The sequence below is a fragment of the Nerophis lumbriciformis genome, linkage group LG08 (genome assembly GCF_033978685.3).
Source record: "Nerophis lumbriciformis linkage group LG08, RoL_Nlum_v2.1, whole genome shotgun sequence".
In the NCBI taxonomy this organism is placed as follows: domain Eukaryota; kingdom Metazoa; phylum Chordata; class Actinopteri; order Syngnathiformes; family Syngnathidae; genus Nerophis; species Nerophis lumbriciformis.
The window spans coordinates 39695335-39713080 of record NC_084555.2 but is presented as its reverse complement, the minus strand read 5'-3'; the positions used below and the strand labels follow the sequence as shown (position 1 = coordinate 39713080).

Sequence of the window (17746 nt, the reverse complement as noted above, 5' to 3'; positions counted from 1 at the left end):
CATAGGACTCCCGAGGCAGCGGACAGGTACCGACAGGCCAAGCAGTGTGCGGCTTCAGCGGTTGCGGAGGCAAAAACTCGGACATGGGAGGAGTTCGGGGAAGCCATGGAAAACGACTTCCAGACGGCTTCGAAGCGATTCTGGACCACCATCCGCCGCCTCAGGAAGGGGAAGCAGTGCACTATCAACACCGTGTATGGTGAGGATGGTGTTCTGCTGACCTCGACTGCGGATGTTGTGGATCGGTGGAAAGAATACTTCAAAGACCTCCTCAATCCCACCAACACATCTTCCTATGAGGAAGCAGTGCCTGGGGAATCTGTGGTGGGCTCTTCTATTTCTGGGGCTGAGGTTGCTGAGGTAGTTAAAAAGTGGATGAGATCCGCCCGGAGTTCCTTAAGACTCTGGATGCTGTGGGGCTGTCTTGGTTGACAAGACTCTGCAGCATCGCGTGGACATCGGGGGCGGTACCTCTGGATTGGCAGACCGGGGTGGTGGTTCCTCTCTTTAAGAAGGGGAACCGGAGGGTGTGTTCTAACTATCGTGGGATCACACTCCTCAGCCTTCCCGGTAAGGTCTATTCAGGTGTACTGGAGAGGAGGCTACGCCGGATAGTCGAACCTCGGATTCAGGAGGAACAGTGTGGTTTTCGTCCTGGTCGTGGAACTGTGGACCAGCTCTATACTCTCGGCAGGGTCCTTGAGGGTTCATGGGAGTTTGCCCAACCAGTCTACATGTGCTTTGTGGACTTGGAGAAGGCATTCGACCGTGTCCCTCGGGAAGTCCTGTGGGGAGTGCTCAGAGAGTATGGGGTATCGGACTGTCTGATTTTGGCGGTCCGCTCCCTGTATGATCAGTGTCAGAGCTTGGTCCGCATTGCCGGCAGTAAGTCGGACACGTTTCCGGTGAGGGTTGGACTCCGCCAAGGCTGCCCTTTATCACCGATTCTGTTCATAACTTTTATGGACAGAATTTCTCGGCACAGTCAAGGCGTTGAGGGGATCCGGTTTGGTGGCTGCAGGATCAGGTCTCTGCTTTTTGCAGATGATGTGGTCCTGATGGCTTCATCTGGCCAGGATCTTCAGCTCTCGCTGGATCGGTTCGCAGCCGAGTGTGAAGCGACTGGGATGAGAATCAGCACCTCCAAGTCCGAGTCCATGGTTCTCGCCCGGAAAAGGGTGGAGTGCCATCTCCGGGTTGGGGAGGAGACCCTTCCCCAAGTGGAGGAGTTCAAGTACCTCGGAGTCTTGTTCACGAGTGAGGGAAGAGTGGATAGTGAGATCGACAGGCGGATCGGTGCGGCATCTTCAGTATTGCGGGCGCTGTATCGATCCGTTGTGGTGAAGAAGGAACTGAGCCGGAAGGCAAAGCTCTCAATTTACCGGTCGATCTACGTTCCCATCCTCACCTATGGTCATGAGCTTTGGGTTATGACCGAAAGGACAAGATCACGGGTACAAGCGGCCGAAATGAGTTTCCTCCGCCGGGTGGCAGGGCTCTCCCTTAGAGATAGGGTGAGAAGCTCTGTCATCCGGGGGGAGCTCAAAGTAAAGCCGCTGCTCCTCCACATCGAGAGGAGCCAGATGAGGTGGTTCGGGCATCTGGTCAGGATGCCACCCGATCGCCTCCCTCGGGAGGTGTTCAGGGCACGTCCGATCGGTAGGAGGCCACGGGGAAGACCCAGGACACGTTGGGAAGACTATGTCTCCCGGCTGGCCTGGGAACGCCTCGGGATCCCCCGGGAAGAGCTGGACGAAGTGGCTGGGGAGAGGGAAGTCTGGGCTTCCCTGCTTAGGCTGTTGCCCCCGCGACCCAACCTCGGATAAGCGGAAGAAGATGGATGGATGGATGGATGGAAAACAATCACATGTACATAAGTATTCACAGCTTTTGCTCAATAGTTTGTTGATTCCCCTTTGGCAGCAATTACCGCCTCAAGTCTTTTTGAGCTTGGCACACCTATCTTTGGTTGCAGTTTTGCCCATTCCAGCACCTCTCAAGCTCCATCAGGTTGGATGCAAAGTGTTGGTTTTCATTCAGAATGTCTCTGCACATTGCTGCATTCATCTTTCCTTCTACTAGACCTGCTCAGTGGCCTTGTGGTTAGAGTGTCCGCCCTGAGATCGGAAGGTCGTCAGTTCAAACCCCGGCCGAGTCATACCAAAGACTATAAAAATGGGACCCATTGCCTCCCTGCTTGGCACTCAGTATCAAGGGTCGGAATTGGGGGTTGAATCACCAAATGATTCCCGTACGCGGCCACCGCTGCTGCTCACTGCTCCCTCCACCTCACAGTGGGGTGAACATGGGGATGGGTCAAATGCAGCGGATAGTTTCACCACACCTGTCGTTGGGACTTTAACTTTAACTTTACTTATGTGCATGTTATTTTTTTTGTGTGTTGGCCTTGGCTTGCTATCAAAGTAGGCCTATGTAAATGGTAAATGGGTTATACTTGTGTGTAGGTTGCCCCCCCAGTGGGTTTTTTGGACCACCACACACCGACATGAGAGCCCAGTTCAGGTTCACAATACAGATTTATTTTTCCAAATAAGTCTCTTTGTTGCTTTTCAGCAATTGTCTTTCTGTGACTGTCCGTCTTGCTCTTGCTCTCGCTCTTGCTCTCCTGGTTGCTGCTTATACAGAGCGACAGGTGATTAGATAACAAGACCCAGGTGGACCATCTACGCACCTGTCGCTGACTTCGAGGCCGGTCCTTGCACACCCCGCTTTGCTGCAGGCCCGCAGGCCACGCCCCCCTCCACAACTTGTATAGCGCTTTTCTACTTTCAAGGTACTCAAAGCATTTTGACACTATTTCCACATTCACCCATTCACACACAGATGGCAGGAACTGCCATGCAAGGCCCTAACCACGACCCATCAGGAGCAAGGGTGAAGTGTCTTGCTCAAGGACATGACTAGGTTGGTAGAAGCTGGGGATCGAACCAGGAACCCTCAGGTTGCTGACAAGGCCACTCAAACTGCGCCGCGCCATCCCATGCGATCCTATGCGATATATAATATATTATTATATATAATTATTTCGATGGTGGTCTGTGCGGTCAAACTAGACATTTTAGCAGGGTAATGCTAACAATCTGTCCCGACGAAAATATTGCTGCGTAACTTTACAAAAAATCGACATCAGTAAAATGTAGCATAATCATTAAGTAAACCATCTTGCAAGAAGCATAAACAAGAGAAACCTACAGCGTAGGACTCGTCGATTGCCATTTGAAGTTCCTTGGAGTAGGATTCGGATTCGGCTGCGTACCTGGCAACCTCAGTCATGGAGAGTGGGAGGGGACTACATCATTTTGACCGTGATTGCAGTACCATTTCTGGCCACATAATTACACATGGCACCTTTAAATAGTGTGTTTTCGCAGTAAAATACCGTCACCAAAATTTACTGTGACATTTCAACAAATTACTATAAATTCAAACAGATTGGTCTTTTAGGAGGTTCTGTAGACTACATTGCACATCTACAGTAAGTGGCAGTATACTGTTAAACCAAAAATAGTAATTAACAATAAAGAAAAACGTGTGAAGTTACAGCATATAGTTGTAATGTTATTGTAATGAACGCTTATATTTAATTTTGAAGTTACTGCATTTAGTTGCAACTTTATTGTAGCCAACCTTAAAATAAATCACAGCTCCGCAGTTACAGTAAATTGCTGTAAATATATAAATATATAAAGTAATGCAATTATTAGCCAGTCATTTCTGTGAATTTCCAATGAAAAAAAATTACAGTGTAGTCTTTAACACAAGACCAGCCTGCTATGATGTTTGTATTATTTTGAAAAAAGCACATGCACAAACACACATTGAGGTCCTATGACCTTCTTTGGAAAAGGGGGTGAAAGGAGGCCTGTGTGTCCTGGTTAATGTGTAACACTCAAAACACACTTGTACTTTGGTTCCCCAAATAAGAAGACTTGGACATATGATGTTGCACAAAATGGATGGTACGTATGAGCGTTATTGAAGTCTTTTATTCTCTGCTTAAACTCAGAGATGTTGGCAATATTGGAATTGTTTAAATGTGCTATTACCAACATGTGTCTTTATGATTCAGGTGGTGCGCCCAAATCTTTCCAGACTCAAATAACGGTGGCCCGCAAAATGAAGCTGGGATTAGTCTTCCTGCTGATGTGCTTCCTGGCTCCTGGGATGCCGATGCCACTTCCTGGCCCAAACATTCACAATCTCTCTTTCAAAAATATGGATTTTGCTTTGAACCTTTTCCGCAAAATATCCAGTTACCACGACGAGAACATCATTTTCTCCCCTCTAAGCGTCTCCACCAGTTTTGCCGCCCTGTCCATGGCTGCCCGTGGCGTCACGTACGAGGAGATTCTGAAAGGACTATGCCTGGAGAAGCTGGCTCAAGCTGACCAGCCTGATCTGATCCCCAAGCTGTTCCAGATGCTCCATGGCAACATCACGCAGAATGGAACCATGATAGCGGACCAAAGCATGTCCATCTTTGCCCGCCAGCATTTTAGCATAGAGAAGACCTTCGAGGAGCAGATGAAGTCCTATTTTAATGGCGACGTAAAAAGAGTAAACTTTGAAGACACACAGGCAAGTATCCGTGTCATTAACGAGTATATTAAAGACAAGACTGGGGGCAAAGTGACAGACATGGTGTCCAGTCTTGATCCACTGACCCAACTCATCATTATCAACACCTTTTACTTCCAAGGTAAGTTCATGCTACCTCAAATATAAGCCTGCGTTCACACTTGGGGTTCGGTCCTCACGAACAGACCAAAAAACAGCGCACTTTGGTGTGGTTTGCTTAGACGTCATGTTTTGCTGTGGCACCAAAGACTGCACAGCAAAGAACATAATATGCATAGAGAATGGACTACATTGGACAACTTAAATGAGATAATTCCAATATGTCAATCTAAATTTTTAGTCCGCTGGGTTATTTTTGTATTGTGCTAAATTTACCAGCTTTGATTTCACAAAAATCATCTAAAACAGGGGGAGGGAACCTATGGCTCTCGAGCCAGATGTGGCTCTTTTGATGACTGCATCTGGCTGCATCTTAGCTGACATTACTTAACAGGATAAGTACTGAATAATTCCGCTGGAAATCACAGTGTTAAAAATAACGTTCAAAATATAAAACATTCTCATGCATTTTAATCCATCCATCCGTTTTTACCGCACCTGTTCAAGAAGTCGCATTAATGGTAACAAGTATTTTATTTATTATTGGTTAGATTCAGAATAACAATGTTATTAAAAAGAATGAGGGACTTATTATACTCTAAAAATGTTGGTCTTACTTAAAAATGCATGCATTTAGTTGTATTCAGTGTTAAAAAAAAAATTATATGGCTCTCACGGAAATACATTTTAAAATATTTGGCTTTCATGGCTCTCTCAGCCAAAAAGGTTCCCGACCCGTGATCTAAAATATACTTTTAAAGAATGCCACAGTGGGAGGCTGATTGTTACTGTTATTTTAATCCTGCAAGGTGTCTTTGTTCAATGTAGCACAGCAAATTTTTAAGTACGGCCTGGCAGCCATTTTCAACCCGCTGCTGGTTTTTTTTATTGGCCTTTGCCATATTGTAAAAATAAAACAACTCAATTATTGATGAAATAAAAAACCCTGCAACCCTGAGAGGAACAAGCGGTAGAAAATGGATGGATGGACAAAAATATTAGATATTACGGTCATCCCTCCCAACATCATAAATATTCATTTGACAGCCACACCAATTTTGGGATATATATACAGTATTTATTTTAATTTTAATTTTAAGCAAATTCGACAATTTTTGGTCCTAAAATAAATAATGCTACAGTAGTATTGTTCAATAGAGGAGACCAAACCAATCAGAACGCGCTGTTCAGTATCGTGGCCACTGATTGGGTCAGCCTCAGGCAGCATTACCATATTGGATCAAAAAAGTGTAAAGGTGAATAAAAGGTTTTATTTCATGTCTAGGGGACTCTCATAATGTTGAAAGGTGTATTTAGTAGGCAGTAAACAGTTGTTTATGCTCTTGCTACAAAAATATTTGATTTATAATTAATGATTCATACTTAATGGACATTCATTTATCCTGTCATGTCATGTTCGCAAACAATTAACAGTGATAAATGATGGACGACCGTACATTCAATTGTTTTGTTATGTGCGATATAAAGATATGATTATGATGTATTGCATGCTCAGATAGCTTAGCATATATCGATCTACATCTGGGGTTTCAAACTCACAGCCTGCAGGCCATCTGCAGCCTGTTGGCACATATTTAGTGGCTCTTTATTTAACTTAATAGTTTAGTGCAGGGGTGTCCAAACTTCTTCCATTGAGGGTCGTATACTGAAAAATCAAAGGATGCACAGGCCCCTTTGATACATTTTGGCATAACACCCACGTCTTAGCTTTGAAGCAAATTAGCGTAATATCTAAAAATGTATCTCGTTAATAGTGAATTGATTTTATGATGGCCGCGGCCCTCATAAAACGAGCTGCGGGCCAAAAATAGCTCTCGAGTTGCACCCCTGGTAAGTCTAATTGTGGCCCGTGCACCCTCTGCAACTAATATTTAAATATATTATGGCAAGCTTTACATATTATATTTATATTATGGCACCCCGACTTACTTCCAGTGGCCCCCAGTTAAATTGAGCTTGAGAGCTCGGATCTACATCGTAGTGGTTTTAGTATTTTTAATGTACAAAATGTATCAAAGTTTTCCCTTGCACAAACACTTTTTTTCTCTTGTAAACTTAAGACACCCCAGGTGTACTGAAGCGTTCACATTGAGTTCACGTGAACCAAACAGAATCTGCCATTATTTTTATGAACAGATTTTTTAAGCGGTGGGTAAAGGTGTGCAGTTTGGGGTAGGGTTGTACAGTATATCGCTACTAATCTACCGCGGTACTAATGAATAAAAACTGTACTATACTGCTTCTGAAAAATATCGGTTTTCTTTGTGCCGTCGTCACATCGTGACATTGCTGCAGAAGAGCATGTTCGGCAATGCACAGGCACGGAATACTTACAAGCAGACACGCTGTGTAGATAGAAACGGGAGAATGGACGCCATTTTACCAAAAAACTAATGATAAAGGTGAAGCTATAACACTTAAACGCCGCTCAGGAAGAGGTGCTTTAAAACATGGCTAGCTAGCAGTGTTTTAGCTACTTCTAAAACACTAATCCTCACGACAAATACAAAGTTTCTAACAAGTATCCTCTCTGCAGGAAAAGGACGAGCTAAACATGCAACACACCATAGGACAGACCTGGGCATTCTGCGGCCCGCGGGCCACATCCGGCCCTTTGTGCGTCCCTGTCCGGCTCGCGTGAGGCCAATTATAAATTACAAAATAAATTTTAAAAAGTATCTATGTCGAGTGTGCAATACAACGGTGCTGCTTTTGTTTTGAAAAACGTTATTTGTATTACTTCCGTGTGGACGTATGCGCGTGTGTGATTGTGAGTGAATGTGAACAGCGGCAATCACAAATTACAAAATAAAGTTTAAAAAACATCTATGTCGTTCTTGCAATACAACTGTGCTGCTTTTATTTTGAAAAGTGTTATTTATGGGCGTATGTCCGGGTGTAACCTGTGAGTGAAGGTGCACAGCGACAAGTGATGAGACGCTAAAAAGACAAAAGTTGATGACGAATGGCATGTTTCCAACAAGACATGGACTGCCAAGTATTTCTTTACAGAAATTAAAGGTAAAGCCGTGTGCTTAATGTGTGGTACACAGGTTGCTGTGTTTAAAGAATATAATTTGAATCGCCACTACACGACGAAGCACGAGGAAAAATACCGGAATCTGTCTGATGAAGCGCGCGCAAGGGAGGCTGATGTGTTGATGGTAAAACTGCAAACCCAACAAGGACTTTTTTCCAAATTTCACACCCCCAGAGATGCAGCCGTCAGGACAAGTTTCGTCATTTCTCACAAAATCACCAGAAAAAGTAAAGTGTTTTCTGACGGAGAGTTTATTAAGGAGTGCTTATTGGACTCTGTTGCGCTGTATGCCCGGAGACTTTGACTGTTTTTCGCTGGCTTTGAATGAGAGCTGTGATATACGTGACACCGCCCAGCTGCTCATCTTCTTACGTGGGATAACTACAGACTTTCAAATCACGGAGGAGCTGGCAGCCATGCAGTCAATTAAAGAGACAACCACAGGTAATGACTTGTTCACATAGGTAAATGCGTGTTTGGACATGTTAGGACTGAAATGGGACAAGCTGGCAGGTGTGACAATCCAATCCAATCCACTGTATTTATATAGCACATTTAAACAACAAAATGTTTCCAAAGTGCTGCACAACAATATTAAAAACAATTTTTAAATACTTTCCTTAGCTCCACCAATGACTGAATAAAAACAAAAAATAATTACATATAAAACCAATATAAAAAACAATATAAAATAAATATGATTAAAAACGATTTTTAACAACAGATGGTTGTCCAAATCTGACGGGGAAAAATGTTGGATAATGCAGGATAAAGTGACAGAAATTAACCCTGTGCAGAAATGGACATTTTTGCATTGTATTATACATAAGGAAGTGTTGTGTAAGACATTGTTAAAAATAAAACCATCAAAAGCAATCTGCTTTTGTATAAAGTTAAGTTAGGTTAAATGAAATTATTATTATTAATTATTATTATTATTATTATTATTTATCTTACAGTATATCAAAAATAATATTGAGCAAAATTTAATTGAAATATTGTCGGTGTGGCCCTCCAGCAGTGCTCGGGTTGCTTATGCGGCCCCCGGTAAAAATTAATTGCTCACCCCTAACAACAAGCTAGCGCTCCCCAATGTAAACAAATGCCATGGGTTCATCTACACCTGACATCCACTGTAATGATACAAAAGTACAAGTCGATACTACTATGATTACATTGATATTTTAATCGTCACAAAATCTTCTTTCCTTTTAAAAAAATATTCCTGGGTTTTGCAAACCCAGGAAATACGTCCTTGGAAACACGAGGACTTTGAATATGACCAATGTATGATCCTGTAACTACTTGGAATCGGATCCATACCCAAATTTGTGGTATCATCCCAAATTAATGTAAAGCTTCAGAGCAACAGAAGAATATGTGTTTATGACATTTTAACAGAAGTGTAGATGGAACATGTTGAGACAGAAAATAACCAAACATTAACAGTAAATGAACAAGTATATTAATAATAAATTATATACCGCTTGTCCTTCTTAATGTTGATAAAATAATAAAATGTGAAATGACACAATATGTTACTGCATGCGTCAGCAGACAAATTAGGAGCCTTGTTTTGCTTACTTACTACTAAAAGACAAGCTGTGTAGTATGTTCACTATTTTATTTAAGGCCAAAATTGTTTTTCGGTTGCAATAAAAAACATATGTTAAATGTAACGTAAGATTTATTGTTAAAATAAAGCCAATATTGCCATTTTTTGTTGTCCCCTTTATTTGGAAAAGTATCAAAATACAAAACCCAAAACCAGCGAAGTTGGCACGTTGTGTAAATCGTAAATAAAAACAGAATACAATGATTTGCAAATTCTTTTCAATTTATATTCAATTGAATACATTGCAAAGACAAGATATTTAATGTTCAAACTGAGAAACATAATTTTTTTTGCAAATGAACTTTAAAATTTAATGGCAGCAACACATTGCAAAAAAGTTGGCAAAGGGGCATTTTTACCACTGTGTTACATGGCCTTCCTTTTAACAACACACTTTTTGAAGCTTTTCAGGCGGAATTATTTCCCATTCTTGCTTTATGTACAGCTTAAGTTGTTCAACGGTCCGGGGTCTCGGTTGTTGTATTTTACGCTTCATAATGCGCCACACATTTTCAATGGGAGGCAGGTCTGGACTACAGGCAGGCCAATCTAGTACCCACACTGTTTTACTACGAAGCCACGCTGTTGTGACACGTGCAAAATGTGGCTTGCCATAGTCTTGCTGAAATAAGCAGGGGCGTCCATGAAAAATATGTTGCTTGGATGGCAACACAGTTTCATTGTTTACATTCCCGAAAGATGACAGTCAAGCTTTATCATTGGCCTGTGGAGAACTGGGACAACAGAGACTCTTACCAGGAGGACTTTGAGTTGGATACGCAGACGCGGTACCGTGAGTACGCATGCAGCTGCGGCTTCCAAACATTTGATCGCTTGCCCGTATGTGTGTGCCGCTATGTGCATGTTACGTACGTAACTTTGGGGACTTTGGGGAAATATATGTGCTATATGAACTTTGGGGAGGTGAACGGTACTTTGGGCTTTGGGATTGAGTGTGTTGTGCAGGTGTTTGAGTTGTATTGGCGGGTTATATGGACGGGAGTAGGGAGGTGTTTGTTATGCAGGATTAATTTGTGGCATATTAAATATAAGCCTGGTTGTGTTGTGGCTAATAGAGTATATATATGTCTTGTGTTTATTTACTGTTTTAGTCATTCCCAGCTGAATATCAGGTTCCACCCGCCTCTCACAGCATCTTCCCTATCTGAATCGCTCCCACTGCCCTCTAGTCCTTCACTCTCACTTTCCTCATCCACAAATCTTTCATCCTCGCTCAAATTAATGGGGAAATCGTCGCTTTCTCGGTCCAAATCGCTCTCGCTGCTGGTGGCCATGATTGTAAACAATGTGCGGATGTGAGGAGCTCCACAACCTGTGACGTCACGCGCATATCGTCTGCTACTTCCGGTACAGGCAAGGCTTTTTTATCAGTGACCAAAAGTTGCAAACTTTATCGTCGATGTTCTCTACTAAATCCTTTCAGCAAAAATATGGCAATATCGCAAAATGATCAAGTATGACACACAGAATGGACCTGCTATCCCCGTTTAAATAAGAAAATCGCATTTCAGTAGGCCTTTAAAAATGAGACACAAGATATGTAAGAAAACAACTTGATTGCACAGTTCAGTGTTCATGTTATATATATAAAAAAAAAAAAAAAAACATTTATATGTAAACACACAAAAATACTGACAAATGGTACTGTTGTGCAACAAAATGCCACATTGATTCCCAAATACCGGCAATTAGTACCATATCGATTATCTCTATAACAAGTGTGAACGCACCTGAAATGCAAATGCGACATTCTTTAGGGTGACACTGACACACACACTGCCTGCTTCTGTCATCCAGGAGGATGGGAAATGCCCTTTAACCCCAACCACACACACAAGGCACCCTTCTACGTCGATAACTACAATATTCCGCAAGTGCAAATGATGTTCAAAGAGGACATGTTTGAAATGATGGACGATTCTCATCTGGGCGCAAAAGTACTGAAATTGCCCTACCTGGAGGGTGTTTCCATGCTCATCTTGCTACCAAACAAAGGAGTGGACTACAGTTCTATTGAAGATGAGCTCACTGCAAAGATGTTCCTCAATTGGATCAAAAAACTGCAAAAAACGTAAGTTGTATTGTAGAGAAAATAAGGGCATGCAACAAATACTCTCACCACTTTGTGCTCACAGTAAACTGGAGATCAACATTCCCAAATTCAAGATGGCGCAGTCGTACTCTTTGCACAACATTCTCCCAGAACTAGGATTCACCGGTATCTTCTCTCGCACTGCCAACTTGACCGGACTAAGCAAGGACAAAGACCCCCAGGTTTCAGAGGTTGGTTTTCCTATCTAAAATGTGCAGACCATAAATTGTTTTTAATGTCTCTAATTGATTTGGAACTAAAGGTATTACACAAGGCTGTCATTGAGGTGGACGAGACAGGGACAACCGCAGCAGCTGCGACTACAACTGGCATTATTCCTTACTCCTTACCCAGGACCTTCGTTGTCAACCGTCCATTTTTCTTCTTCATATATCATGAGGACACAAAATCCCTGCTGTTCATGGGAAGGGTAATTAACCCCAATAAAAACTAGCTGTCATGTGCTTCGTCACTTGTTTATTCAGACTTAAGTTTTTAAAACTCGAATTTAGTGTAATATTCTATTGCTGTTCAGTTCTTTGAAAGCCACACCCACCTGTGATCTTGAATAAAACTCTACATACTGTGCTTTATTTATTGCATTGTGTGTAAAAATGTGTGTTCAACTAAACAATGTATTTTAATTGTAGCCACGCAGCAAGGTCCGAAACTATCTAAAGACATAAATGAGCACAAACACTATAAAACAAATGAAATTAAAAAATGCTGTAAATGAAAACTTTGCCAATCACATTAATGCAGTAAAAACAAAAACAAATGCAAGAAATAAATCTGCTGCAAACACCACTGAACAGCAACTTACCTTTTGTTGGGTGAACCTGCAGTATTTCTTTCATGCGGTTGTTTTTAAGGTTTGCATAAGGATGGATGGATAGGCTTTATTTATAAATAAATAAATGATAAATGGGTTATACTTGTATAGCGCTTTTCTACCTTCAAGGTACTCAAAGCGCTTTGACAGTATTTCCACATTCACACACACATTCACACACTGATGGTGGGAGCTGCCATGCAAGGCGCTAACCAGCACCCATCAGGAGCAAGGGTGAAGTGTCTTGCCCAAGGACACAACGGACGTGACTAAGATGGTAGAAGGTGGGAGTAGGGGAATTACGTGTTTAGAAGTGCAGAGGAAAAGTCCACAAAAACAAAGGGTAAACACATGAAACCAAAAGGGAAACACAAATAACATTAAGGACATAAAATAAACTGCTAAAAAAAATAAAGGGAACACTTAAACAACACAATGAAACTCCAAGTCAATCACACTTCTGTGAAATCAAACCGTGCACTTAGAAACCAACACTGATTGACAATCAATTTCACATGCTGCTATGCAAATAGAATAGACAACAGGTGTAGTGTGCTTTTGCACTTACATTTTGAGTGTGACTTCCAATCCAGACCCCCATGGTTTAATACATTTGATTTCCACTGATAATTTTTGAGTGAGTTTGTGGTTCAACTATATAAGGAACAAACTATTCAATGAGAATATTTCATTCATTTAAATTACAGATTGTCACAAGGTGTTGGTGACGAACCCCAAGATGCAGAGAAGGCAGCATTGGTGCAGGAAAACATAATTTAATGTTCAAAATAAATGTAAAACAAACCAGGAACTAGGAATAGCCAAACTGAAAACAGGAACCAGCAAACAGAAAAACTGGAAACAGCTAACAAGATCTCGCTAACAGGAAAACACGAAACAAAAGAGCTAGGAGACACTAGACAGCAAACTGTAAATAGCTATTAGGAACTATCAAACAGGAACAGCTTACCGCAAACAATGACAAGTGGTAGACAATGACATCTACAAGTGGTAGACAATGACATCGACAAGTATTAGCGACAATACTCAAGCACAGACTGGATGTCAAGGCAGGTTTAAATAGCAGCTGGCTGATTGACACCAGGTGTGGCCAGGTGCCAATCAGCCGCAGCTGAGGGGAAACAGCGCTCAGGGAGACAAGCAGGAAACAACCAAAATAAAAGCGCTGACAGGAAATAAAGACAAACACAGAGGAAAAACTAAAACATAACCAAACTGTCAGGGACGAGCTTGACAGAGATGTCCGATAATATCGGACTGCCGATATTATCGGCCGATAAAAGCTTTAAAATGTAATATCGGAAATTATCGGTATCGGTTTCAAAAAGTAAAATTCATGACTTTTTAAAACGCAGCTGTACGGAGTGGTACACGGACGTAGGGAGAAGTACAGAGCGCCAATAAACCTTAAAGGCACTGCCTTTGCGTACCGGCCCAATCACATAATATCTACGGCTTTTCACACACACAAGTGAATGCAAACCATACTTGGTCAACAGCCATACAGGTCAAACTGAGGGTGGCCGTATAAACAACTTTAGAACTGTTACAAATATGTGCCACACTGTGAACCCACACCAAACAAGAATGACAAACACATTTCGGGAGAACATCCGCACCGTAACACAACATAAACACAACAGAACAAATACCCAGAACCCCTTGCAGCACTAACTCTTCCGGGACGCTACAATATACACCCCCGCTGGTCTCTGGTTCAAATATGGCCATGGCCAAAAGCAGCAAAAAGCACCGCAGAAGTGCCATCAACCCTTGTTGCACAGTCCCAAAAGACAAAAACCACATGAAAACAAGAAGGAAACATCACGAACACAAAAGGAGGATACACAAGAGCACAGAGCTCCTGTAGCCAGCAGCCACTACAGCGGCACCATCTTGGAAAAACCCATATGTATGTGTACCGGTATGTGTTTGTGTGTTTTGGTTTTGGACATTTTTTGTTTGAATGTTGCTGTGTGATTGTCTCTCGGTTACCGTTTAGCTCCCCAAAGGATCAATAGTAGCACCAGTGTTAGCAAATAAAACCTAGGACTAAACAAATACACAAAACTAGTTATGCGGTCTTTGTTTGTTGTTGTTGAGGTTTTTTTTAGATGTAAAGTACGGTGGCACGGAGGTTCAAAAACTGTTTTGCATTGCATGAAACAAGTTGACATTGTTTTCTTGTATCTTTTTAACTCATTTGTTTGTAAAATGCAAATGTGTTTGGAGTCTCATTTTCTGCAATGTAAATTTGTTTCCTGTAATGAAAAGGGGTTTCAAAATGTGTAGTATTTGCAATTTACATTACAATTTATTTGAATCATATTGACAGTTTACAATACAGGAAAACAATCACATTTCAACATGTCCAAAAGATGTAGGTATAGAAGCAGAGCTGATCCTACTCCGTATCCATATCTGAAAATCAATCACGGACTTTGCTACAACAGTTACACTTTGTAAACACAATTTGTGTGATTCTCGAAACTGTGGTACATGTACCACTAGTGGTACGTGGGCTCCATCTACTGATACCCCAAAAGAATCACTTGATGAAAGTAAAGTGTTTTTTTCTATATTCAAACACACAGTTACTGTTCAAACTGTGTGTAATGTTACAGTGACCAAAAATAATAAATATACTATTTAAATAAAAACGATGTCTTGTTTTAATGAATACTTAGGCCTACTGTATTTTAATGTTGGTCATTATGGTGGTACTTGAAAAACCTTTTTTTTTTCTGAGTTGGTATTCGGTGAAAAAAAAATCTGGCCTTTAGGCTATTTGTACATCTTTTTTAAGTGACACAGTTAGTCATATGAAGCCCTCTGGTTCTCCTGCAGATGCCCTCCCACCTCGCCTGTTTAAGGAGGTACTTGCTACTATTGGACCAAGTGTCCTTAACATTATCAATAGTAGCCTCTCTTCTGGAATAGTTCCAGTAGAGTTTAAACATGCAGTGGTACGACCTCTACTTAAAAAACCCAGCCTCGACCCCTCTCTCCTCTCTAACTTCAGACCTATCTCTAATCTTCCATACATTTCCAAAATATTAGAGAAGGTTGTCTACAGTCAGTTGTTGCCCTTCTTAGAGGATAATGGTATCACTGAGCTGTTCCAGTCCGGTTTTAAAGCCCTCCACAGCACAGAGTCAGCGCTTCTAAAAGTTTTTAACGATGTCCTCCTGTCCACTGATTCTGGTAAATATGTTGTCCTGGTGCTTTTAGATCTGTCTGCTGCGTTCGACACCGTCGACCACGCCACCTTAATCACTCGTCTTGAGAACTGTGTGGGCATTAAGGGCGCCGCCCTCAACTGGTTCCGGTCGTACCTAACCGACAGGAGTTTTTGTGTAAAAGTAGACAGTTTTATGTCGTCCACAGCTCCTTTACCACATGGGGTCCCCCAGGGCTCAATCCTTGCCCCAATTTTATTTGCACTTTACCTTCTCCCCCTTGGTTCTATTTTTAGGAAGTACAGTATTGCATTTCATTTTTATGCCGATGATTGCCAGATTTATTTTCCCATGGCACAAAATAACACGGTTCAACGTCTTATTGACTGCCTGCACGACATCAAAGTCTGGCTTTCAGCTAACTTCCTGAGCCTAAATGAAGATAAAACAGAAGTTATGTTGTTCGGTCCAAGTCGCTCTCCCTCCCCCAACGTTGACCTCGGCACTCTGACCCCGTATCTCAGCGACTCTGTCACAAACCTGGGGGTAAAGTTTGACTCAGATTTTAAATTCGAAAAACAAATCAGCAGCGTCGTTCAAAAAAGCTTTTATCAATTACGCCAAATAGCGAAAGTGAAACCGCTTCTATCAAGACATGATCTTGAGAAATTAATCCACGCTTTTATCTCAACTCGTCTTGACTACTGCAATGCCCTGTATGTTGGCATTAGCCAGGCCTCCCTCGCCCGCCTGCAGCTCGTGCAGAACTCTGCTGCTCGTCTGCTAACACAGACCCGCAGACGTGAGCACATCACCCCTATTTTAGCGTCCCTTCACTGGCTCCCTGTGCGTTACCGAATACATTTTAAACTCCTTTTATTTGTTTTTAAATGTCTAAACAACCTCGCGCCAACCTATCTCTCCGACCTCCTTCAGCCTTACTGCCCCACCCGATCCTTAAGATCAGCCGATCAGCTGCTGTTGACGGTCCCTGACACAAGGCTGAAGCTTAGAGGTGACAGAGCTTTTGCCGTTGCTGCTCCCAAGCTCTGGAACGACCTACCCCTGAGTGTTAGACAAGCCTCCTCTCTTCCTGTTTTTAAATCTCTCTTAAAAACATACTTTTATTCCATGGCTTTTAACACTGAGTGATATCCATCCTGCAATGGCGCCCCATAATACACCTGCTGTGATCCTGTTTTTATGTTTTTATGTTTTTATTAATTCTATTTTAATTATTTATTTTTTATCGTGTTCTGTTTGTATTGTGTTGTGTTTGCTCGGTACTCGTTTTATCTTTTAACCTGTTCATTGTACAGCACTTTGGCTACCCCTGTGGTAAATTTTAAATGTGCTCTATAAATAAAGTTGATTTGATTTGATTTGATTTGCTTCGTAAATTCCACCCTTTAATTAACACACACATAGATAAAAGCAGATAGATGTATGCATTTTAATATTTTAGATTTAATGAACAAAATATTTGTATGTTCAGCCACATTGTTTGTTTTACACTATCGCAGTAAATAATTCAGGACTTTATATACCTAACAAAGACCGTCTTTAAAGTACCAGTAGAGTGGAAAAACAAGTTTATCTGATAAGACTTACACATTTTGCGAGTAAATCGATATGATCAGATAGTATCAATCTCACAGAGACTCCCGAGCCATGTTGAGATGATTAGCTAGCCCCGGGGTCAGCAACCCCCGGCTCCAGAGCCTCATGCGGCTCTTTAGCGGCGGCCTGGTGACTCCATGGAGCTTTTTCAAAAATGAATGGAAATGGAAAAAAAATAGGGTAAAAAATATGTTTTTTGTTGTAATTTGGTTTCTGTAGGAGGACAAACATGACATAAACCTTCCTAATTGTTAGAAAGCCCACAGTTTAATAGGTTTGTGTTTATGCTTCACTGATGAGAGTATTTGGCGAGCGCCGTTTTGTCCTACTAATTTCAGCGGCCCTTGAACTCACTGTTGTGTGTACTGTGACTCAACAGTTTGTTTCCATGTATAACTTTCTCTGACGCTGCCACAGAAAGACGTGTTTTATGCCACTCCTTCTTTGTCTCATTTTGTCCACCAAACATTTCAAACTGTGCGTGAATGCACAAAGGTGAGCTTTGTTGATGTTATTGACTTGTTGGAGTGCTAATCAGGCATATTTGGTCACTGCATGACTGCAAGCTAATCGATACTAACATGCTATTTAGGCTAGCTGTATGTAC

At 41.8% G+C, this 17746-nt stretch overlaps 1 protein-coding gene across 1 annotated transcript; it reads left to right on the top strand.

Moving 5' to 3' along the window:
- Window positions 1-3859: 3859 nt before the first annotated feature.
- serpina10b (serpin peptidase inhibitor, clade A (alpha-1 antiproteinase, antitrypsin), member 10b) lies at window positions 3860-12075 on the top strand. The gene is made up of 5 exons (XM_061968922.2): window positions 3860-3980; window positions 4091-4720; window positions 11193-11466; window positions 11531-11678; window positions 11750-12075. The coding sequence occupies exons 1-5, from the start codon at window positions 3959-3961 to the stop codon at window positions 11939-11941; spliced, it is 1266 nt and encodes a 421-aa protein (XP_061824906.2). The 5' UTR covers window positions 3860-3958; the 3' UTR covers window positions 11942-12075.
- The last annotated feature ends 5671 nt before the right edge of the window (window positions 12076-17746 follow it).